This window comes from Apteryx rowi, unplaced genomic scaffold (genome assembly GCF_003343035.1).
Source record: "Apteryx rowi isolate R43461 unplaced genomic scaffold, aptRow1 scaffold_362, whole genome shotgun sequence".
Taxonomy (NCBI): domain Eukaryota; kingdom Metazoa; phylum Chordata; class Aves; order Apterygiformes; family Apterygidae; genus Apteryx; species Apteryx rowi.
Genome location: NW_020450108.1, coordinates 104,627 through 131,182, shown reverse-complemented (window position 1 = coordinate 131,182; position 26,556 = coordinate 104,627). Strand labels below are relative to the sequence as shown.

Here is a 26,556-nt window from a genome sequence, read left to right as displayed (position 1 = left end):
CTCTGAATTCAATATGAAAGGTATTAGTAGTGCCAGCCAAAAATTGTGCACCTTACTACAGCTAGAACAAACATTAGTAATATGCCAAAGATTTTGTCACAGATCTAAGCAGCTACAAGAAAGCAGACATTGAACCTAGAAGTTCAGGGCAATTTTTTCATCTCACACTGTTGGTACATACAAATAAACCTAACATCTTTCAATAGGCTATTCAGACATTTCCTTTATCAACATCAGTGCCACATACTATATTCCTTTAGAGTTTTCCAAAACAGTCGGCAATTTAACATCTATAGCTGAAATAAGTTGAAGGGGCACTTTATTTTTTATTCTTTCACAGGACAGGATGAGGAGGCAAGCAGAAAATAGGGAGGAGGAGGGAAGAAAAAAAAAATCTACAGAGATTCAATCTGCACTAAACTTTAAATTCAACTTCCACATGTACATAATATCAGTCATCAGAAGATATCAAAAGTCCTTAAGTAAGGTCTGAAACTAAGATCAGGAATCATTCTATTCCTCCTGTAACGCTTTAAGTTTTTTAAAACTGGGAAGAGCATTTTTTTTGTTTGTTTGTTTTAATCAAGTCTTGAAACATGAAGTTCATATCAACAATTCTGGACAACTACTTTCTCTGAGATTCTGGTCGCATGAAACTAATATTAAAGTCAGTATCTTTTAATATTTAGGGCTTTTGAAGAGGCAAGGAGAAGCAAACTTAAGTCCTTGCAAGTTCAAATAAAGAATGTGTTAGTGTCTTAAGGAAAGGCTAAATACTGCTTGTATGAATGTGGGAAAAGATTTTCTGAAGTGATGTTAGAATAAGAGGACACATGTCAAATACTGTTTACTTAACATCTTTCATTAAAACCCCCATGGAGCTTCTAGATAATTGTTTGGGGAAAAAAAAGCACTGCTTTAGAACCTAAACAGGCTTTAGAAAAGTTAATAGTATCTTGCATTTTAAGACCTGTATTGAGATACATATTCATTCTTAATGTGACAATAAAATATAGACTTTAAAGTTTGGATACCCTTAGTAACAACCGGATAGAACCTCTTATGCCAGAAAACATTAGTATTAAGTTATCTGACATGACCAGAACTAGTTGCTATTACACTAAAATTGAGGTTTCAAAGAGCGTGCAAGGTCTCCTGACACATTTCTACTCGCTGAAATTTTAAACTTAGACAGAATTAACTGAACCAGTCAAATAAAAATAAAGAAATAAGAGCCCAAGTGCTCCAAACATTATCAAGTCAAAGAACTGCATAAATACTCAAACTGAATAGAATTCCAAGTCATTCTAAGTATTTCAACCAGCTGCAACTTCATCAGAAAATGGAAAAGTTAAAATATTTCTGTTATTTCAAAATTGAAGATAAAGTTTCAGGGACTCTGAGGAACCTCATGACCTACATATGAAATGCTTTTGTTACTTCTCAAGTGTCTCATTGTTTCATATTCAGAACTGCATATTAGCTGATCCTGTCTCTTCAGCAACCTCCCTGAGTCCAAATACCTTCAGTGTCCAATAYTTATATAGGAACGTCAACGTTTTTAGCAAATAGTTTGACTGTTATATACTAGTAAGATTGAAATTAAAAGTGAAAATTATTGGCTTTTCAAACTAACTTGTTCGTTTTCTTCAATGAAAATTGCATGCCGTTGTTTAAGTGAGGAATGGAACAAGGTAGTTTTTTTTCTAACACTTATAATGAACATTTAAAAACAGGACTTAAATTAATAACATTTTATACTATGGACCCATCTTTGCTTTGTGCTGGAATCATCACAGGGACAGCTCCCATTCTACTTAAATTAGGTGCAGCTACCTTTGAAGGTGCAAAGTTTGGATTTTGACCAGTAGTACGTTCAAAGTCTTCACTTGGGACTTGGCTATATGGAGTTTTAGTATATCCTTCCATGTTGGAGGGAGACATTGAACCCAGAGAAGAACGATTGCTGCCTATGTAGCTGCGGGCTGTTGAACTGCGACTTTTTGGAGGTGGAACATCTTCTCTGGAGGAAGAAAAAAAAAAAAATTGGAGAACTCAACAATATTTCAGTCAATATTACTGTTTGGGTGCTTACAAAACAAGCTTTCCGTTTGTTTTTCCTTATTCTGATACAGTAGCCAGAAAAAAAGCTCACTCATTACCCTAAGTTTAAAAATATTCAAAAACTCATCACCTTCAAAATTTTTACTGAAATATTTGATACACATGACTATGCAGTATTCAAAACAAAAAGGTTCTCAGATCAGCTGTTAGTATGTTAACAGGCTTTCCAAATTAAAACAGAGTTCTCAACCACGAGTATCTTACATACTAAAAGACACACTTAAAAGTTAATTTTCCATTTATGCTGTTCAGAAATTAGAGATATGTCATTACCTAATATCATGATGTACTTCTTTCTCATATTTCTTCTCTCTATGTTTCTTACAGCAACAGAAGACGAGAAAAGCCAGTAAAAAGAGGCCCAGTAGAGTTCCTACAATAGCTCCAGCAATTATACCAGCTGTATTTATAGCTAGAATAGATAAATTACAATATCGATTGTCAAAGGTCAGATTTGTACAACTAGATAATTCTTTTCTCTTAACTCAACTTTAAAAATAGCATGTTTCCCCATGTTCCAGGCTAACAGTATCACTGAATCATAGAGGGTATGCTTCAACCCCTGCCCTAGCATTTGGGGAGTTGAGACAAAGTGGCAACCATCAGTTGCACAGTAGAGTTTCTTTTTTTTTTTTTAAGGAGGTTAGAGAAACAAGATTTAGCTCTTTAAGATACAAAACAATATGCGACTACTACACAGCAAACACTTACGAGGGGTGACATTCAGCTCAACAAAACATTCATCTGTGCCAACTCTGTTTGAGGCAACACAACTGTATGTACCAGAGTAGTCTTGAGAGGCATTTTTCAAGAGAAGTTCCCCTGTATTCTTATCTACAAATAATGAAAGACAAAGGTTTACCATTTTCCAAAGATTAATTTCATGTTGAATACAACAGAATTATTAATCTAGCACAAACTCTYAATTAAAAAGCCTTATTAAAAATAATATCCAAATGAAAACAGAAGTCTATCATGTTGCAAAATACCATTTTTTGTAAAAGCCTTTTACATTATTAGAAGTTTGTTCCATAGCATTTGACTTAATATTAAGCTTACAAACAGTATCTCTATCAGTGGAGAGGAATGGATACTTAAAAGGGTTGATTCTCTCACCCTAACAGAATTCTAAAACACAAAATATTAATTGCGTCCTAGAAGTACCCTTTGTATTCACTGTGTCTAAACTGATTCTACGCAACCAGCYCAGATGTAGATACTTGAAGAAACCACATCCAAAATTCCAAAAGGATCCAACCAAAACATCACACTGAGAAACCAATTAAGTCTAGCTATACTGGCAGTCTAGGAGATATGAATCAGTGATAGGAAAAATATTCTACTAGGGCTTCCAAAGCCATTGGCAGCTACCTGTGTAAGGTCTTACTATGTGAACTTCAAATGGCTCACATACRTAAATTGCTAATAGCTTTGCCATCAGCACTTGAAAGGCCAAAGCTGTTAAGATACTACACCTCCTTCAGCTGGACAAGAAGTGGGTACTTATTTAATATTTTAATTAGGTAATCTCTATATTCTTGGGTGTCCAAAACAGCATGGCTATATGAGGTTACACACCACATGCATACTTCCTCACTCACTCTTTTCCAGCACTAATATCATCAATTGATTTTTATTTACCATAAGACAAATTTGGGGTGTGGAGAAGGAAGGGGAATACAACAAGCCTAAAATCTTGAGTGGCATAGAGAAGGACATCAGGGATCAACTGTTCACCATCAAAACAAGAAATGGGGTATCAAATGGCACTACCAAGAGGCAGGATCAAAAAGAACAGTGYGAGTTTCTTCAGACATGTAGCTAAACTTTAGAGATCTATGTAATGGGATATTACAGATACTAATAGTTTACAAAAGTTCAAAGGAGAATGGGGAAGTTAACAGAAGGGAGAGGTGGGATTTTTTAATTATTATCATTATTATTAATCAAGTCTCATCTGCCTCAGGAAACTCCTGAGGCAACAATTATGGAAGAATAGGAGACTGCTATGAGGAAGCAGCAAATTCTTATTCTCTTTCCTACAGACATCCACTTTGGCTACTCTTAGAGACATGATATCACGCTATACACTCAGTCCTATACGCTGTGCACAACCTAAGTTAAGTATGTCTACTTATGAGCAGATTTTTAAACTGATCAATCTGCAAGGCAAACCCACATCAAGGGTTAAGGTTTTCGTAACTACAAAGAAGATCCAAAAGAACTGGTACTGAGAAGTACTGTTCCAGAAGAACTTTTACAAAACCAAAACTCACAAATTAAGCTTCTGAGAAGTTCTCACAAGAGAATCCAATACAACCACCAYAATAATTTGGAATCCATCACTCAAAATTCGTAACATAGAACCATTTCCTGGATGTTAGCCCATTCAAGAGCAGGAYAAGCCTTCTCTCCTCTTTTACCCGTGACAACTTTTGTTCCAAAGAGATGCACCCATCTTAAGCAACAAATTCAGTCACTTGCCTGGGAGGTGAAGACTTTGGTTCAACCTCTCCTTTAGCTAGTAAAAATGCAAGCTCTCAATATTGCCTTCCTGAAGGTAGCTCTAACTACTGGCCTAGAGTCTATTCTCTTTCCCACTGCTCAACTGGGCAGAAAAGCAGCCTAAGATCAGCAAGCAAGAGAAGCCACAACATTCATGCAGGAATGAGCACGATTCTGAAGCCTAATAGTAAGAATCTCTCTCAACCTAAAGCTTTACAGATTTCTTCCAGTGAATCTTTTCTTTTTTTTGAAGGAAAAAAAAAAAGTTTGTCTCAAATGTCAGTTATATTATCCAGCGAAAAGACAGAGAGCAGAAGTGACATGCATCTTGACCATTCCATGCTAAAACTAAGCATGAGTTGCTCACAAGTCACAATGAGCCAAAAATAGGAATATAATCTTAAGTATTTCAGAGTAGTAAATAATAAAGTTTGACAATACTCAGCACAGAAGTGGCAGGAAGTTCTTGTGTGCCAGCTACTCTTCTCCAGTCATAGGATAAAAGCGGGGATCCTTCTTGCGATGCACATTTCAAGATAATGTCATTTCCAATCTCCTGTGATCCTTCAATGGAGCATTTAGTCCTTGCCGGCTTTACTAACAAACAAAATGTTTAATTAATAACAGTCACAATCAAAATGTTTACTGTTCTAATTGGTAAGACTGTTTAGCTAAAGATGAAATCAACCTTGTGAACCTAATGCTTTCTATGCGTGGAAAGAGTTTCTTTGAAATGCAAGCCAGAACTAAACTTAAAAAACAAAGCAAGAACAAAACAAAAAGAAAACACTCATTATTTTGAATATTATTCCTTTAATTCTCCCCCTAAAAAAAGAGATTTTCCTCCCCAAGAAGTGTCYCAAGAACAAAGGCATCACCATGTATTTATGATCTATGACTTTGTCCTACAGAAGTTTTCTTTTTATATATCACATCCAGGACATCATGAGTGCAAAAAAAGGTCACTGAAAATTCAAGAACACCGTCTTCTTACCAAGTACAGTCAAYTGTATTTTTTGGCTTTGAACTCCAGGAGCCTTCTTCACTTTACACTGGTAYGTGCCAGTGTCTGCTGATTTTAAATTCAGGATATCCAATGAACCATCACCAGATCTGGGATCAGGATTAGTAAACTGCATCCGTCCAGTCATAGCAGCATAATAATGATTGTAAATCCTGTCTACAGCATACATAATTATCTACAAAAACAGAAATAAGATTCAAAAACCTACCTGGCATGTAAATATTTGAAATAACAATTCTGTTTCTTCACATTCTTGACAGTTTCTTTCTACCGTTTTAAATAATCCCAGAAGCATGACATAACCAAATATCTCATTCTACAAGACATCACCACAAACAGTACACTAATGCATATTCTGACCAAGCACATGCCCAAACAGTAGCAGTATGTCAGCATTAACTTCTGGCTTAAAGAAAACTATTCAAAATTGCTCTAGCATTCCTTCTGTAAAACTTCTCTACTGAAGAGGTCACCTTGCCTTATTGACGAGGCTTCCAAAGAACGGAATATGAAAAAAATTATGTTTAAAACCAAATTTTCATGAATCAGCTTTCAGTCAGGAAGACAATGTGGGTACCACAGCACAGTTTGTTTTCTGTAACTGAAACATTTTTAATTTTGGGGTTCTTCCTTAGAGAGCAACAAGTTTATAGTGAGAGATTTCTTGATATTTCATACTTAACCTCTGTTATTCCAAAGCTTCCACTGTATTTCACATGACTGGTGCTTCAAAGTAATTTAAGATCACAAACATCCCATCTTGAAAAGGTGAAAGTAAAAAAATATATATATTAAAAAAAATAGAGGTCAGTAACAAAGTTCATACATTGACCTATTCTAACAACTGAATTAAAACAGTCTCCAAAAAGGTCTCTACTTACTATTTGTTCCTTCTTCTGATTATCTGCTGGTATCAAGACCCACTCAATATCTAGTGGGCCTTCATCCTCTTCCGAGAGTACAAAAGTACATGGCAGTGTAACCTTCTCTCCTTGAGCTTTTTCAAACATTGACTGGTCAGCTGAAGTTATACTTAAGCTTCTTGTTAGACCTACAAAAATTTATTTTGATTTTTTAAAACACTTCACAAGCAGTTTTCACAGTAAATGTTCTATTATATATCAGCATGTTCTTTCCAGAAAGGAATACCTAAACCCAGCCTCCATGAGAGAGTAATTGCATAGGTTCCAAATAGCCAAAGCCTCAGCTACTTAGAAGCTCAACTATTACAGGCACAATAAAAAGCTCAACTTTTTTGAAGTTCAGATGCCCACTTAGAAAACCAAGTTTATACAGTTCCTTTTTCAAATCCAATACATACATTTTCTGTGTAGAAATCATATCATTCACCAGACTATTTTATTGCCACTAAAAAAATCCTGTACAGTACTACGTTCCTAACACAAAGGAAGTTACTCTTAATTTGCAATCATATCCAACTGGCAGTTACACTTTTCAAACCATAACATACATTTTTATGCAATCCAACTCCCACAGAAAGTACACACACACACACACCTGTGTGTATACATATATACATATATGTAAGTATATACACACATACACATACAGCAGCAACTTATCACCACTTTCTCTTTGGTAAAATTAGGGCATGAAACATATTCATAAGGTCAGCCAGGGTTGACAGAACTACTGTGAAGTCTTGGGTTATATCCAATCAAGTTAGTCCGTCTTGAAGTATATGGACCGTTTTATCTACAAGAAGTGGACAGATGAAACTTTTCCAAAAATCCTAATGAGTTTTTAGATTTGCCAGTCCTTTCTGCTTGACCTCCTCCTCAAAAAATAGCTGTCATCCTTATTTGAACAGYTTGCTCAAAGGAAAACATGCTTCCAAACAACTGATTTTGCTCAATTAAGTCCTAAAAAAGAATCTGTATAATAACCCAACAGAATTTACAGACTTATTTAAAAGGCCTGAAGCAAGATTTTCCTGTATTTTACAAGGCACATAGGGTTCCCTCATCAAGCGGGTAGACCCACACACCATTATCAAGAAATGGAAAGCAGATATTCCTTTGCTTAGCATCTGTTTCCTAATGGAAACAAGTYTGGTATTTGTACATCCACTGTTTTTTCCACCTTGCTGGATGACAGGCGGGGATTTTCCACAGTCATTTTACATGTGTAGGCTGCTGCCCATTATAGCTACACCGTCATGCAGACATTACTACAGCCACAGTAGATGCAAGGTCACAAGAAGAGTGGCCAATGAGAACAGGACAGATCTTTTGGGGGTGTCTGTAAAAGCAGTCGCAGATGTAATGCAATTAAAAATTTATTACAAATGGCGCAYTTACCTAACTCGCACTTTTGTGCTAGTTCTAGTTACTATCCAGCTTGTACTTTGCCTTAGCTCTAGTGCACTTCTGCAGTAGCTCAGACTGCAATATCAATCACTTTGCTTTAAGTCTTGCTCTGCATCAAGTATTTGGGATTTTTTTCCCCTGATGTTGAAAGAAAAAGGATCTTTAAAAGGTATTAAAAAAAGTCATTTGAAAAGAGAAGGTGTGTGTCACATACTAAATTCCAGACAGAAACCTCCAAGAAAAAGCTCCATAGTTAYTGAAAACATAAAATTACTAATTAGATAGAATTATTTCACTTCCTACCATTCATGGTATTACTTTGTAAAGCCACACTTTCCTTCCAGGCGGAGGGGGAAAAAAAAAAACCACACTCAATTTGAGGTAGAGAAGAAATTTATGTACAACATTTCCTACCAATCTATGTACATCTTCTCAAAGATAATTCCAACACAGATGTGTATCAACCTGTTTTGACYGTTGCCAAAATAGCCGAGCAACTAATTTCTCTGCTGCTGTGCTGAATTATTACTGTTTCCTAACTATCTCAATGCTGGGTGACKTGCTGTGGCTGCCATTCCCTTCCAAAAGGATTCCTTCAGATTTCCAAGTGTAAATCAGCCATTCTATACCTCTTAAAAGGTCAAATGAAGACTGAAAYATATTACAGTGTAATCCTTAAAATTGGTCAGTTTTGTACATATAAACAAAGTATTATTCCTAGCCATCAACTCTAGAAATTGGTGGATTCAGAGCACAGCTTCCAGTACTTACTGTGCTTTCTGGAAACATGAAACAAAGAACTTTAATTCCTCATCTATTTATCAGAGACATCATATTCCTTTGTTTCTCTCTCTTCCACAGCTTCCTTAGAGGACAGTAACACAATGTTTAAGTTTATCACTAAATTATATTACCATATTTTGATTTTCCTAGATTAAGAAAGTGAGACGATTTCAAATGCAGCTCAGAGACTGAGGATGAAATAAATTAAAATGTTGCTTTCATATAAGCTTCAAATCTGTAACTTGGGAAATTAAAACCCTTAATTCTGAAGTAATAATTAATCACTGCAGTGACTGAAACAGTATTTCTGCTCTGTGACAGCATTTCTAATAACAGTTACTTTGGCTTTTGAAGTTCTAGAACAGATGACTACAGAATACACATATACTTTCCCCTCCCTTTCAAGTGGACCTGCTGAGAATTTAAGAAAATTTCCAGTAGTTCAGGTAACAGGAACACAATCATGTCTGCTTCTTCAGTGGGCAGTTGGTAACAGAATTCATACTTAGGATTAGAGGTGTTAAAACACATTTGTACTACTAAAAATCAAAAATTTCTGATTTTGAGTTGACACACACTAGACTGATTATACAAGCTCCATTTGTTCAGAAAGTTAGTCAAAAATCAGCACATGAATTCTCTTCTCTCTGCAGTTCATTTTTCAGCTATATTGWGCATTAATGTTCTATTTCTCTTCCTCTTCTGCCATTACTTTTCAATCTCTTGGACAATTTCAACCAAAAACAAAAGGAGAAATAACTGTCTGAGTAAACCAACAGGCCCTTAAGTTATTTGTTTGTTCTGTCATTGCTGAGAAACATTAGATTCTTTGACTGTCTCTTGCCTCTGATTGACTGACTTGCCTGGCAATTAAGTGTAATTTCAGAGTAGACTTTACACATACTGTTTTCTCGTCCATATGGCAGAACAACGAGAAAGGGAGCAAGAACACTGGGAAAGAAAAATTCTGTTAAAAGCTTGAAGCATTGCATTTCAGAGACACAGTCCTAGGAAACCAGGCTACTATAACTCTGCCAAACACAGGGCAGTCTGCTTAAAGTGCTTTAAAAGTCACATATAAGAAGCAGTTCAAATTGAAGTTTACAGTGCTCCATGTTTCATATTCTTCAGATTAAAGAAACACAGTGACCAACAGCTATACACCAAAGAAAAGCAGAACCCAAGTACCAAAACCAACATAGTAGCCTTAAGTGACTTGCCACAAATTTATCCTACGCAGAAGATTCAGTTACAAAACTTGAAACTCTTGAAACATGAGTAGCATGTTTGTGCACACCTAACTGCATGTAAAACACATCAGTGCAAACTGAGAATTGTTCTGAGGTTTATATGCTTCAACTATCATTTCTGTATGCCAAGCTTATAACACATTACCTGATGAGAGAGAGGTAAACAAAGGCTGGCCTGAGCATTCCAACTCTGATTTTTCATGAGTCTCTACTCCCTCCTTACTGAATGTCTCCCAGTAGCTGATTCTTATTATACTAGTGTTTCACATTTTTTCCTACACAAAGAATACATGCATATAGAGCCATTTTCCACTTTGTCTCTCTCTCACATGAGCACCAAGAGGGAGTGGCAGGTAACAGTGGTTGGACACTCCCTTCTGCAGGGGACAGAGACACACGTCTGCTGCCAGATGTGCTGCCAAAGGAGGTTTGGCCAGATTCAGCATGCTGGAGAGGCAGTCAAGACTTCTCTAGCCCTTGGACTATTAATCCTTGTTGCTCACCCACACAGACATCAATACTATTGCCAAGGGAGACCTAGAGCAAATCACGAGCAACTATAAAACCCTGGAGACAAAGGAGAAGGATGTGGGACTCCAGGGGGTTTTCTCCTTGGTCCTACATACGAAAGGGGAAAGGCTTAGGTAGGCACATCTTGTAAGCTAACCTGGCTACARGATTGGTGCTGCCCATGGCCATGAGTCCCCTCTACAAGGACTAATAAGTGAGAGATGGCATCCACTTGACAAAGCGGGTTATGAACATCTTTGCCGACAGACTTGCCAATTTGGTGACAAGAGCTTTAAATGGGGGTATACCAAAGGATGGTGATAGCAGCTTGTAGTTAAGCAAAAGAATAGAGGTTCAGGAATGGTAAAGACATGGGGCAGGTTGGTGGGAGGCAAAAGAGATCTTGGGAAAGGTAAAACAGGTTGAAGGGGGATCCACCTCAGGTGCCTGTATACAGAATTATGACACTGGTGTAATTGAGACATGGTAGGATAGCTCATATGACTGGAGTTTTGTGATGGATGCATACAGGCTTTTAAGAAAGACAGAAAGGGAAGAACAGGAGGAAGTATATTGCCCTTAACATGAAGGAGCAGTTTAAACATAAGCAGCTCTTCTATGGGATGAACAACAGGCGGCTCAAAGCCTGTGGATCAGGATCAAAGGAGAGGCCAGTAAGGGTGACATTGGGCTAGGAGTTTGTTACAAACCACTTGATCGGGGTGAGAAAGCTGATGATGTCTGCTTCAGCAATTCCAGAAAGTCTCTAAATCACAGAGCCTGGTTCTTATTGAAGACTAGCTTCCCTGCCATCTATTGGAAGCACAACACAGCAAGACAAAATCCAGGAGGTTTCTGGAACTTAACAACTGATGCTAAATGGGCTAAACCCATTTTATATTCTCCTGGAATTGCTACTCACAAAGAAGGAAGAACTTGCTGTGGATGTGATTATCTATGGCAGCCTTAACTGCAGTGACCATGAAATAGTAGAGTTCAAAATGCTGAAAGGAGTGAGGAAAGAATGCACAGTATAGATCCTGGACTTCAGAAGAGCAGACTATTTTTTTCAGTAGGTAGGATCCTGTGGGACACAGCTCTGAAAAGCAAAGGAGCTCAAGAGAGCTGGCAAGTCTTTTAGGACACTTGCTTCCAAGCACACCATCAGTACATTCCAATACTCAGGAAAAAAGAGCAGATGTATCAGCAGCTGAGCCTGACTAAACAGAGAAAGCATTACCGAATTCCAATACAAAAAGGACGTATACRGGAGGTGGAACTGAGAACAGTCTACAAATGGAAGAGGACATTGCCCAAGCATGCAGGGATGTCATTAGAAAAGCCAGAGCCCAACTAAAAGTCTCTACAAGTACATTAGCAACAGAAGAATAGAAAAGGAAGATGTGGGCCCACTGCTGGGTAGGATGGGCAATTTATTGATGGCTAATATAGATAAGACCAAGGTACTCAATGTTGACTCTGCTTGGAGCAGAAAGTTGGATGATCGAGGTCCCTTTCTTTATAAGTGATTTTATAATTCCATTAAAGATTAGATGAAGCTGATGCACACTGTGATCAGATGAGGCTTGGGAGAGCTTGAAGAATATCATTTCCTCCAGTAGTTTCTACTTAAATCAGGAAGATTCAATTTCTGTTCCCTCCCCTAGAATGCTCCTCAAAATATGAGTGGATCAACTGTGGCATTTTAGGCACTGGCATGTGACAGGCAGACATTTCATCAAGCTGCATGAAGATATGTATTTGTTTTAGTTAGCAGGGTTTTATGGATATGATTTCAGACCTTTTCAGACTTGTTTTAACACACCAGAAAGATGCAGGTTCCTAAAATTAGTTATCCCGATGTTTCAAAGCTATTCAGCATTAAAATTTATCATTTTTAATGACAGCAAACTAATCATTGTAAAGTTCAAAACAGACTCAGAAGCATGCAACAGATTCTCAGAAGAACAATTGGAAGCTATCAAAATAGTGGAATTGGTCCAAATAGATGGATACTGTTCTTGTAATACTTTTACAAGGAGAAAACATGCTAAGGTTGGTTGAGGTAAACAGAAGAATAAACCTTTGACTGGATAACAATAGACAAGTACTATTCCTTGGTGCAGAATACTAAGTATAATCCCTTATAAGAGCTTTTATCAGAAGCTAAGAGGTCAATATACATTTTGGATTCTGAACATTTATATTTGAGGTTCTCAGTGTGGAATTAAATATTCTTCCTCAGGAAAATTAACCCCAAATAGCATTGCAARCTAACATCTCTGCATGACTGAACAAGTTTTTCATATTATTTCTAAAGGAGCGCAAAATAGTATATCATTTTTGAGAAACTTCAGTCCTTTCTGAATATCTGGAAACACCTTCAAATATCACTCAAGTGGAACACAGTCTAGCAAACTACATTATTAGTATTTTTAAAATAATCTAGTAAAATTAAGTGTTTGATACTATTTGATGGCAACTGTTTTCTAGTATCATTTAAAAGAATCTTCAATACAGAAAATCAACAAAAAAATGGAGCAACRGATTCTCCATTCGAATAAATGTACAATCAGAACTGCGATATATACTAACAAATAACAGAAAGATTAACTAACTAGATCACTTACTTCGCATTTAGAATTTTATTTTTTAATGAAAAACATGAACAGTTCAGTATGTACTGAAATTCTGGATTATTGGCTCACATAAATTTAAGTCCATGCATTAAACTTGACAGAAATRTTTCTGCCCATTAGACAGAGCTAGGTTACAGAAGCGTTAAAAATCCTATAAACACAATCCCTCCCATTTACTATTGTAATAGCACAGGTAAACAATCAGCTGGAAGAGCAGAACATATGGCAACAGTAATACACTGAGGGGGCAGGAGTGGGGGAGATGTACTGTGAAGCCAAGACTGCCTCCAGATTCAAATCAGTATCTGAAATTGCAGTTGTACTCCCTGATGCTTGCCAAGAAGTGAGGACTGTTTCTACAGGGACTAAAAGTTGGGTTCAGTGGTTTTTGTTGATGTACTTAATGCCATCTTTGATCTATAAGCAATCGATATTTGCATAATATTTCAGCTTTATTAAGTGGCTCTCCAAAACCTATATTGTTCGTCAATACCTGCCCATAAAAAAAGAAAGGGCTGTAGTGCATAAAAGGTTTTCTTCACATAATGAGGCCTTAAGAAGTAAACAGGAATGAAAAGAAGAGATGCATATTCATGCTTTGCAAGCTACAAAAATCACTTGTAAGAGACCCTTTTGCTTGGGGTCTTCTCTCAAATACAGCTTCTAGATGTTTGCACAACTGCAATCAAGTCTTTTTGCTTGACAGACTTCCACCTCAAAAGTCAACTCCCCAGCATCATCTCTAAATATTATGTCAGGAGGAACAAGCTGTACCCATTTTGCTACAAAATTACCCCAGACAAGTCTTTAACTGGAGTATTTAAACCAGTTTTAAGCTGTATAAAATCCTCTCTAGATACAAATAATAGATTGCCATTCTTCATAATTTAACAAAAGCAGGTCAAAATTCCCATCTCAGGTTAAACTTTTTTGCAGCCCTCTCTGTAGTTGCAAAATATCAGGTTTGTCTACAGAATAGCACTTTTTCCATCAACAGATCGTGTTAATAATTAGCTATGAACAAGAGGCGATTTTTGTAAGCACGTACCTTTTTCAGCTAACTGTAATGGCATTATAAAACAAAATTCCCAACTCCTTTCCCACATTCACTCAGCTAGAAAAATCTGTGTCTTATTTCAAAACTACATTTCTCAAGTAAGACACTATGGGACCCAAGGAGTCAACTTATATTAACATCCTTGTCAATTAGCAGTTACACTGAGGAGTCCCGGGGGGGAGCACACTTTCCCATGTCTCCTGGTAAAGTCTAAAACAAACATGTTGTTAGCCTTCTTCATGGCTGAAATCCCCACAAGAAGTCACCATCTGTATCAAGCTTTTCTTGCTTCCTCATTACACAAGAATTCAGTACACTCAAGTTATGCCAATAAAATTCTTTGCAAGTCAGGGTGCTACTAATGGAATAACTGGATTAAGAGTTACCAAAAAAAAAAAAAAAAGAATATTTAACATTACTTACTTTAGTTATTTGATGCATCCAGTCAGGGTCACATCAACACAGCTTGCAGTGCTTTGCCACAGCATATCACAACTGACTGCACCATAAACTGAATCCTTGCTCTACCACTGGGACCCTCAAAGGCCAGAAAGCCTAGTTTCAAGGCTTGGGTTCTCAGAATTTCCAGCATCTGACCTCCAACAGCAAGAGCATGGCCCCATTGAAGCCAGAGCCTTCAGGCACTYGGGCAAAAAAAGCTAGGAAGCTTTGGCACATCTATCTTTCCACGTGTCATAAATTCTAGAACTTCTGGCAGTCTACACCGCACTGCAAAACCCTGAAAACGCCATGACTCTGGTCTTTGGGAGGTCTGACGGAGATTAAGGCAGGGTTAGTCCTACTTCAGTTTCTGCAGAAGTAGGCCAGACTTCAGAAGTTTGGGCTGAACAACAATGGGAGAGAGAYTGCAGGTTGACTGAAGTTTGTCAGCCAGGTTTACTCATATTTATTTTCTCAACTTCACCATTCTTCCATGGAAGACAAGACATCGAACAACACACAATATTGGACTCTAAAGAGTCTTTAACGTAGTGAACATTACGGGAATAAYGGCAAGAAAGAAGAAAAAATGAAAGTTTAATGGAAGGACACAGAAAATATTAGCTGTCTTCCCTTTAGGGTGCAAATTCATCAACAGATTTGGGGATTTTTGACATGAGAATGAAACTCTAAAATTCTATTTTACCTCCATGGTATTTAGGGATTCTCATGAAGTATTTCAGGACAGAATCTGAAAATTATATTAGGGCAATACACATCCTATGAACATTTTTATTCAGACATCTAGCAGTGAAGACCATTTAACTAACCTCACCTTATGCAAGAGGAATAAGCATGAGATGAGCAAAAGGAASAGGCAAGCAACAGGCAAGAAACTGCCAGAAGCTAAATAATTATACAGGACTAAATATAACAGGGAAAGAAGAAATGRCATAACATACTGCATCTGTCCGTATAAAGGATACAAATCTAAAGAGCAGGTTTGTTTTTAATATGCAATAATTCTAGAATTCTGCAGATAATTTAGATTTTAATAACACAGCTCTGGGAAAAGGCAAATTGCAAAGCTTTTCTAACAAAGTACAGTCTTGCTAGTTTCAGTAGTGTCAAACAGTTTATTGTTAGTTTCATTGACTGCACTTTCCCCCTGTACTGAACACTCTTGAATTGTGGTTATCATACAATGCTACAATATAAACTTCATAAATCAAGCACAGTTTCTGATAAGGAAAAAAAAAAAACATTTAAAAGATCATCTGTTGCACCTATATACTAATCGTAATCAATTATTCAAGCAAAGAACTAAAGATTTGGGGTTATCCAGAGAAGCAACTCAGTACTTAAACAGAAACTTTTAAAGTGTTTCCAGTACTATATATAGACTGCTTTGAGAAAGAAGTGTATTTTAAAAGACAAGCAGTAAGTGTTATTGCACCACTGTCAACCCTGAGTCAGAAAAAGCATTTTGCACCTAAATTCAGGAATGAGCTAGCAAATGAATTCAGGCATCTAATTTTTACTTAGGAGGTTCATCACACATCTGGAATTCTTGCTTTATGTTCATGGAGCCTTCATCTTAGTAGGGAGAAGTGTCAAAACTGTTCCTAACACTTCTATCCTATTGACATTAATAAATGAWGTATCCCTCCACCTAAACCCCAAAAGGGCCCAATCCAGAAAGGTGTGCTTGGACAACATCTGACAAATACTGACAGCCATGATTTCAGGATGAGACAACAGTGACAGCTACTGTCATTCAGGACTCTGAGGCACACCTTTTRAGGCAGATTTACTGGGCAAAGGTTCCCTGTTGTACCTAACTCTCAAAGTACCCAGGGTTTGTTCTTTTATCATACACGACTTGGCTAAATAATGGATTTACCTTCTCCCCATCTATTTCAGGCTTTTTCCCCCTGCGCAATTAAACAGGACTCCACCATTAAAAATAAGTCTTCTATTCCTCTCTATCTGATCCCTGCAACTCTGATTTTTTCCACAGAAACATGGCTTTAAGCAACACAGAAACTGAAATCTGACCAGTTTCAAAAATGGTTTTGCCACTCTCCAAGCTCACAATTTCTGTGGAGCAGCTCAAGATGACCAGTCCACTTCAGAATACCACAACCACTGTCCTAAAGTGTTCYGTTTTGAACAGAAGCCAAAGTTGAAGCAATTCTGCATTGGCCTAGTCTGAGAAGTTTGATAACACACACCAATTCAACAATAACCACTAAGTTACCGAATTTGTACCAGAGTTCACCTATGGTTTATAAACTGAATCCACAAATTACTCTTTGATAAGCCCTACAAGAGGGAAGAAAAAAAAACAGAAAAAAAAAACCCCACTAACAAACCACAAGAAATGGACAGACTAAGCAGACTTCTGCAAAAATATGCTCCCTCAGTCTGGATGTTACTTGTAATAGAAAACTTCTCAGACAGATCAAATGAGTAACTTGCTCGAATTCATGATAAGTTGCATGCTCCAGTCCCAGTTGAAATAAGACAGATTGCACAATTAAGTCACTCCTCCTCCCAAAGTAAAAATTCACAATGGYAGGATTTAAACAGATCTACAAATAATGAAGGTCCTAATCCTGCAAATATATAGCATGAGCTTCATTTCATTCCCAACTGAACTCAGATTAGCTATGCAAGTAAGAACAAAACTAAAAATCATGGGGTAAAGCCTTGCTGACCTTTCACTTTGATTTATTTAGACAAATTTCACTTCTTCCCTTGACATTCCCTTTTGCTTTCAGATTCTCTCCAACACTCTTTTCTTTTTACAGCTATCCCTGGGCTCCCAACTCATACAGCACATTCTTCAAGTTTGTTGCTGAACCCAAAGTCACTAAACAAGTATCCTAGCAACCACAGCAGTTGATGACCTTACTCAATGGGAGCATGCTTATCAAGTTGAGAGAGGGAGCACTTCTACCTCATTGGTGAAGTAAAGGATAGGCTTATTTTGGGGGAAACCAACAAAAAGGGGCAGTGGGTGTTATAACAAAAACTTGTTATTAAGATTAAGCACAGACATACTGTCTAGCCCAACATCTACCGAAGATCACTTAATTTTGAGTTTTAGTGTTTGGTCACATTTAAATGTTCCAGCATGACCTAGCTCAGCCTGCCGTATTAAGGGAGAGACAGTTAAACTAATCTGGAGCTGCCGAGCTCCTGCCTTCTCATCCTCAGTTTTGATTCTGTCCCCTCCCTTACGCCAGTATAACACCGTGAAAAAAGGCAAAAAGTCAGAGCAAAGAGTTAACCTCATTAAAAATYACACAGCACGGGAGGGTTTGTTTTCTTTCCAGATGGAGCTCTCTGAATTGGATAGTCAGCCATGCACAAGGCAAGTGGTAGGAGCACATCGCTAGACACAGAAAAGCTGTCACACTGCAGGAGCCTTGATAAAGCCTTGCTCGTGCTGCTGTGGAATCCCACCCACAGAGAGCAACCTCGTGTTACACCTACACCAGCCAAGCCGCTGCCAGCTCTCAGAGTAAGCAGCGCTGCCCAGCCCCCCCCCCCCCCGGTTGCATAGCCACAGAGTGATTTGAATTAACTCATCCAATAGGAAAAAGTCCATGTCAAGAAAGTTTTCTAGTGTATCAGCTGAACAAATTTGTTCAGTAGCTGCACAACATTAGCTCTGGCACAAGGAAGGGAATGAGGAACCCAAAACGATCCCTGGCATTGGGAACAGCCTATACGAACACATGAAGTTACACCAGATGTGATCACATTACATCTGTAATGTGACTAAGCGTAACATGAAGCTGTACCTTCAGACTACACTTAATAGCCATTAAGGAACTATCTAGAAATAGTATTAGCAGAGTAAAAGAAATGGGTTCCAACCATTACAAAGACTTTTCTCAGCCAACTAAGCCAACAAACAGCAGCCCAAATCCTGACCCTACTTACAAATTCATAAAAAAGCCTGCCTCTCCTCCAATGAATCTACATCAACTGCTGGAGTTGGTTTTTGCTCTCAGTCCTGCAAGTTACATTTTTCTAATTACAATCTGATATTTGAAGGCTTACACAATCACTAAGCAAATGAAGTCACATGATACAGTCCCCCCACCCCTGCTAATTTGATGGCAAATGACGAAGGAAACTGAATGAAGCAGCCCTTTTTCATTGTGAACATGTTAGGCATATCTGTCAGTCAATGCATTAGGGAGTTAAATTACAATCAAGCACTTAACTGAGCAGCCATATTATTTTCACTTGAGTAAAGCGGTTTTGGCTCTTCTGAGCTACTGAACAATATTTTCCTAGTATGTGCAAGTTCTGCAGCAATACTGAAAACGATCTTATTCAGTAGTATATGTTTTGGGAAGTTTTTTGTTCATTTTACAAAAAAAAAAAGTGAGCAACACAATGACAGAAAAAAAAAAGTGGTTGCTTGCCTGCTTCTGTTTTTTATGATGTTAAGAAATACCTAGAAAGGAATAAGCTCAAAGAATTACAATAACTGTTGTCCCAAACCAGGAATTCGTTACCCGGTGTGCAACAAGTCAATCCACCAGATAACATAACCACCCCAAATAGCCAGAGTTAACTAGTTATTTAAAATTTGAGAGAGACTTTAAAAATATATACACACTATTCTCATGCCTTAACACAACTGAGACAAGAGGTTCCTTGCTGCTTACCCCCTCCAAAAACAAACAAACAAAATATGCCCAGGATTGGCAAGCACATGATGTTTTAACTACCTATACAATCTCAGTCTGCACAAGTTAACAGTAGTGAATTTAAAAAATCCTCATCCTTCTAAGCATCCAAAGTATTTCTTGTTCAGTAATCTTTTTTTCAACATTCTAAGTGCAAGTTACACCTATAAGGCTAGAAAGATGTACTCATAAATGTCTAGTACATGCCACATCAAATAAAAATGTGGCAGCAAGTGGAACTGAAGAACTTCTAACCATCAAGCACCTTAGATGTTTCTCAACAAGCAGCTAAAGAACAACTGCGTCACTAGTGGGGGGCTCAGGACTGGCTYCAGCCTGCAGGCCCTAAAGCTCCATATCCTGTCTACTCACACTGCAGTTTTCTACTACATGATCTAACAAGCACGTGACATAAAAAAAAAATTAATAATAATCAACAGTTACACACTCCACTCCTAACTGTTTGATGATCCCACTGACTCTCTTATACTAGAGCTGAGGCTCCTTTGATCTCAGTGAGTTGGTTCAGGTAGAAGAACAACTTTACAAACAACTACTAATTCTCTGACTTTGAAACTGGCTTACCATGGAGTCAGATGAATGCCAGCTATAACACAACGTTGGACGTAAACAAGAAAAAAACAAACAAACAAAAAACCCCCCAGTCCTTGAGGTAACATCTAGCTATTCAACTGATTGCCTGATTTAGTGATGCAGTCAGACTCCTCAGCTCAGCTCCCCCCAGGCCAAGGTTATACAGATCTCTCTCTCACGTTGGAAAATACTGATCAAGCAGAATTGGCTTTCCCCTTAACCTTCATTTGCCATCTTCCCATTGCTCATTCCTTGCCCCGTGCCACGATAAGTTGTTCGCACAACTCTTTCTTGTACCAGATTATGGAAACTAATTTAAAAATTAATAAAAAAAGTTTTAAGCAGTCTCAGCTCAGACCCATTCACTGTACACTCCCACAACTAAAGCAGTTGCACAGTAAAGGAAATGACCAGCAAGGATGCAGGGCCTACTCATGTTCAAGCTGCCAATGACTGACACTTAACTCCCATGGCAACAGGCTGAAGTGGCTTTTCTTATAACCATGCCCTGACAGATGCAAACTAGTGAGAAAGAGGAATTCCATAAAATGAAAGAAAAAGAAAAGCCAGCATAAACTAACTGTATACATAGCTAGCAGTGACTAAAACATTGATGCAATTGGTTAGGTTATGCCATTGTTACAAGCCACTGAGCCACACCACACAACTTGTTAAAAGCTCTCTTTATTAAATGCTTGTTTCAAAAAGCATCTAAAAGCTCCATGAAATGAACCAGAAGTTGTAACAAGAGCAAAAAGAGAATCCTGGCCATTAAAAGTACAAACTCACGCAAGCAACAACTGACAACTAAATTAATTAGAATTTACAATGAAACAACAGCCCCAAAAATGAGTTCCTGGTACATACAGACCTCTGCAGATACTGATTGTGAGGTAGATTTGAAGACGTTTAGAGGAATTTCTTGAAGGATGAATGGACACAAAGACAACACACGTACTCACACAAAAATATATATTTAAAAACAGTGATGGAAGCTAAAACAACCATTTGGGAGTGGTAGTTTCATCTCTAAAATAAGCAGAATCAGCTTTGGAAGAGCCTGTGACAGGCACTGTAAGTGAAACAGGCAGTGTAAGGTTGATGCAACACAGCAGGGGAAGCCAGCAAGGGGAGACAGTGAGAGCAGACCATCCAAATTGACCAGTTAGAGTAATCTTTACAGCAGCATTCTGACTGCATAAAAGATTTTCTGATAAACAGAAGGTTAGGGCAAAATGACTGTAACTCTGTCTCTAGGTTGATGTTATAGGGGTAACTAGTTTAACCCAGCAATTTAAGTCATCTCTCGTTAACATTTTTCATGCTTCTCAAAATGTTAGGATTGTAGGAAACCCAGAAAAGGAGTCCTGAATACCAGATCTCTAGTGTCAATGGACACTTAAGAACTTGAGATTTTCCCCTCCAACTAATTCAAACAGCTGAAGCCTGCAAATTGTTAAAATTACTCCTCAACAGGCATACCAGGGTTAGAAATTGCCAGACTGGGATAAGAATGATCATTTAACTCACACGGTAGTCAAATTTCTCCTAGTTTAAGGTTTTGTGAGATCCTGTTATTCAAAACAAAGAAAAACACATTAACAGATTTAAGTTCTTTTTTATACAAATTCGAAAAAGTGTAATAACCATCAAATGCTCACTTACAATGTCTGCATTAGATTCTGCTCCTGCATGAACTTCGCTAAAAAAATGCTTTTTCAAGTTTTATGAACACCATTTAATGCTACTGCAATAACCACAGACTTTTCCTCAAAATCTATCCAGCTTTATTAATATAAAATCAATTTATTAAAATAAAGTCTCACACACTGTAGAATATCTATATAGTATAAAGGTACCTACTACTACTATTGTGAAAAGCACAAGAGCAGCAACATGAGATGACTATCACTATTGACTAAGGAAATTCCTGCCAAAAGTTATGTTATTTACCTTAAGACTGCATTTCAACTCTTATTCTTAATTTGAGGATGTATGTGCAAAGCATTACCAGTTTGTATAACGTGCCTTCTGAAGGCTATACTGATCACCACTGGCACAACCAATTTTTTCCACCTATACAAAGACTGATACTAATCTGGGTATCCTAACATTTCACGGCAATTGAAAATTTGCACTCTGCCATTACACGCTTTTAAGAATTCAGACATTGGTCACTATCTTATTTTTTAAATCAGCATCACAAGTTAGGCATCTGTATTTATTCTCAGTCTTCTGAGGGTCCACATAAACTTGAATTGCTACAAGTACAATGAAATGTTTTCTTCAGCACCATATAGCCAGGAAAAGCTTATAAACATGTATGCATGGTCACCCTAAAATCATAGCAAACACATGCTCAGTGCCACTGACACTGTGTAACAATATATTAGCTCTTGAGATGACCAAACATTCTGGAAAGCTTAGGATTAATCAAACATACAATAATTTGCACATTCATAAAACCCACCAAAACAATCTGCCAGCACCTGCATCACCACTGAACTTTCCACTTCAAACCAGAATTCTGTATTTCTCTTTGGAAAACAGTTTTTAAAAATAAAATGTCTAAGTGAAATACTTCAAGATCTGAAGAGGTACAACATTTTTATTACCTTATTCCAGGATTTGCCAATAACAGCTATGCAGTACCCATTTAAGTTAAACTGAATTTGCACACTTTGGGAATCCTCAATGACTGCTCATACTTGTCTACAATACATACAACTAGTATTGGTCCTTCAAATGGCCAACAAGTTCTCACTCACCACAGCTTTGGAGAACATTTTTAGATAGTGAAAAACTAGTACAATCACTTTAAGAAGAAATAGCAATCCAGAGGTGACTCCATGCTATTTTAAGTCTGTAAGAGAGAACAGAAGACTCCACTACATCAACCTGTTCTGTGGCCACTTTTCAGAAGCCCTAATGCAAACAGAAACTGGCACAAGTTATTTATCAGCTGTACAGCAACATAATATGACACAGGCAGTCACTAGAATTAATTCATAACTAACTATACTACTATGGGAGAATAGGACTGTTCTCCCCTCGTACCTCTTAAATGCTCAAGGATGAACTTTTCCTTTCCTGCAAGGAAAAGGAAGTTATCAATTTCATTATTTATGGCTGTGAAATTGACCTTAGCAGAGACTTAAACCCCTGAGAAGAGTTTAGGGACAACATAAACCCAAACACTTCCCTGTTTCAACAGATAAAGATACACCCTCAGCAGGCAACTAGTGTATATTTCATACAGATTAGACAAGCCTCCTTCTCTTAAATTTGAATTGAAAAAAAATCAATTATTTTGAATCCTCTACTTTTAATGATCAGGAGACAAGAAAAATTAGGCTTATGGGGGGGCGGGGGGGGGGGGAATGAAACAGTGAAAATGGCGCACACACTGCAAATCCTAAAGTACGATGACAAACTACTCCACTATCATAAACTCAAGTAAGGACTTCAGCAATTAGACAATCCTCCACTGCCAGTGGCTTTCACACAACTGCATGGAGTGCAGATTAGCTTCCTCTAAGGTCTGGTCCATACAGAGAATGCCAGTTACTGAAATCTGTTCCCTCAGTGAAGGAAGCAATGACTGCCTGGAACACAGACCCAGAAACATTAATAACTTAGCCCAATGAAGGAAAAAAGATGAAAAAGCTCAAATGATGTATCAGCTTCTATGATATAGAGACTATTAAACTATTTCCTTCACAGGACTGTGAAGTATGTGCATCTTTCAGGGATCAGTCATTCAAGTAACTGTGCAAAAAGATATTACTAATCAAAACACAAGAAAACTCGTATATGTTATTTTCTTTAGGAAGTTATCCAATTTCAAAGTCAAGTTGAAAGACACCTGTATATTTCAGTAAAGCTAAACTGTAAAGTTTACTTCTGGTTATACCTTGCATCATACTTTAATTATTTCTAGCTTTATACATTGTATCATTTGCTACCCTTGCAGTGATCCAGGTCACTCACAGCACATATTCTCAGTACACATTTTGCTAAAGACAAGCTTTGTTTGCAGCATTAGCTAGAAGTGTTTCAACACAAATCTTAATCCCTGGTCCACTCTCCAAATACTAGTAATTAATAGTTTTAACACAGCATATACCTTGTTTTTAACTCTGTTTAGAGGAAAAGAGTAAATACAGAACTACTGCTGATATCCTTTCAAACATACAGAATTTCAATCCCATGAGTAATTTCCCAAAACAGCAGTTACACCAACAATGTCACTGACATTTCAACAGGAAACAAAAAGTGTCCTCCTGACACTACTGATATGCACTTTACTGTAAACCTTAACCTCCTCAGGTGTTTTGTCATCTCCTGTAGTTTCATACAATCTTGAACCAGCTTTAGTTAAAACAATGTTTTTTTAAAAAGTTATTTTTAAGGAATATTAATATGGCACTCCAACTGGGTTCATTACAAAAACATAGCAACACTAAACGTTTGAGATGAAAAAATATCCTTACTTTCTGTTTTTAACATGCAAGGCATGTGTGGGTTTTTTTTTTAGTTTGATATTATGTATTCCTTTGTTTTCCCTCACAAAGAAAAGCAAGCTAGTGTATGTACACTTGATTCAACTACTTTCTTTTCTCCTTCCCTCAAATTCTCTCACTTTCTCTCCACAGATTTCAATCATACTCATCGAATCCAGAACAGATCAGTTGCAAAGTGACTTCTCTGGAAGTCACTTGGTCCAAACAACCCTTTCAAAGCAGGACCAACTTTGAAATTATATTCAATTATTAAATAGATGTTAAACATACACATATTAAAAAAAAAATCTAAGTTTATTTATTCGTTTCACTCGACTTTCATTCGTGGAACTTCCTTGTTCTCTCTTTTGGATTCACTAGCTAAAATACCGTCGCGGCACGTAACTGTCTGCAGAGACGATGCCGTCCCCATCTGAGAAGAGCCGAGCACAGCCACCAGCAGCCTTCTGCTGGTGTGGTTCAGGCRTGACTGAAGTGTCGCCCGCTGCGCGCTCCACAGAAAGCCCTTTACGCAAAGCGGCCGCTGCACAAACGCGAGAGCGGAGCCACTCCAACCCCCACCACTTCCCTCCCCAAAAAGCACGCCAGGAAGAAACACGAAGCCCACAGCAGAACAGGTCGCCTCCAGCCAGCATCGGGGGTCGCCCGGGAGAGAAAGGGCGAGCGGAGGCGCGCACGAAGAGGGAGGCGACCAAACGAAGCAGCGGCGCGAACAAAGCGCAGGTCCGCCCCGGAGCCCCGGCTGGGCGGCGGAGCGGCAGCACCGCACCTTTGTCCGGGAAGGCGCCGCCCCATCAGACCCCCCTCCTCGCGGGCTGCCAGGGGCTCGGCAGCAACGGCCGCCGCAGGACACGGGCTGGGAGGGACGGAGACACCGCCCAGCCCTCCCGCGCCTGCCGCGGACAGCGGCGGCTGGGCTAGCGCGAGAGGCTCCGCGTGGGGCGGGCGCCACCGCCGCTCTCCCCGGCTAGGAGCGGGGCAGGGAGCCGCCCTCCCCCCGCCGCCCTCGCTCCCAGCCCGGCAGAGCCGCCGCCGCCCCCTTCCCTCCACCTGCCCCTCGAGAGCCCCCTACTCCCTCCCACGGGCTGCGGGCTTCGCCCCCGGCGCGTCCCAGCGCCCCACCTGCGCAGCAGAGCAGCACAAGGGCCAGGAGTCGGGGCTCCATGGCGCGGGCACCGCCAACGACACCAACGGCGCTTCCTCGCCGCGACTCGCCGACGGGCGCTTCACCCTGCCCCGCCCCACGCGCACCGCCCAGCAGGTGAATCACCCGTCACTTCCGGCCGGCACTGGCCCCCCGCCAAGGCAGAGCGGGGCAGGCACCAGCCGCGCGCCACGCCCCGCGCGCCCCCTTCCCCCCGGCTCCAACGGCCGCTCCGTGACGCGCCCCCGCCGCCCCAACGGCTCCCGCGGCAGAGCTGCCCGCGTGGGCGGGCGGGGACGGAGACGGCTGCTCACACAAAGCGCCTGGGCAGGGGCGAGCCGCCCTGCCCTGGGGTCCCCGGGCGACCAGCAGCGCACACGCGCCGGCCTTGCCCGCCCCTCGAAGGGGAGGGGGGCACCTGCTTTGTGCTCCCGGTCGCGGCTTCTGTCTCTCCCTCCCCTCTCGCCTGGCCCTGTGCTGGGGCCGTCGTCCTGCCCGTTGGGGCCGCAGGAAACGTCCTGCGTGGCCACACGCCTCGGCAACGGGCCGGGGATGGGGTCGCGGAGYGAGGCAGTGCCTCAGCCAAGGCCGCTCCTACACCATGACCCCGCTGAAGTGTCCGCTCTTGTGCAGGGGTCTGTTCGGGTCCAGGACGTTTCCGACCCGCAACATAGAGCCTCGGGAGCATTGGTAGGGAGAGGGTTTTCCTGGCTTTGCCTTACCACAGCAACACCTGTTTTAGGTGGGGTTAGATAGCACAGCAACTGGTACACTTGAGCCTGGCAAACAATACTAGCTCTGCTATTTTTGCCATGCAGGAGTAGAAACTGGGTGATGTGTTAGCCAAAATGCCCTAAAAYATGGGTGGGCAGTTAAACTGTGTCTATATCAGCAGAAGTGAAATCTGGGATATTATTAAA

General features: G+C 39.5%; 1 protein-coding gene across 1 annotated transcript; it reads right to left on the bottom strand.

The window, feature by feature from the left end:
* Positions 1–963: 963 nt before the first annotated feature.
* CXADR (CXADR, Ig-like cell adhesion molecule) lies at positions 964–25,665 on the bottom strand. Its single transcript, XM_026073131.1, has 7 exons — positions 25,615–25,665; positions 6,535–6,704; positions 5,624–5,828; positions 5,071–5,226; positions 2,836–2,958; positions 2,398–2,536; positions 964–2,023 (listed from the first exon to the last, which is right to left on the bottom strand). The coding sequence occupies exons 1-7, from the start codon at positions 25,655–25,657 to the stop codon at positions 1,756–1,758; spliced, it is 1,104 nt and encodes a 367-aa protein (XP_025928916.1). The 5' UTR covers positions 25,658–25,665; the 3' UTR covers positions 964–1,755.
* Between the last annotated feature and the right edge of the window lie 891 nt (positions 25,666–26,556).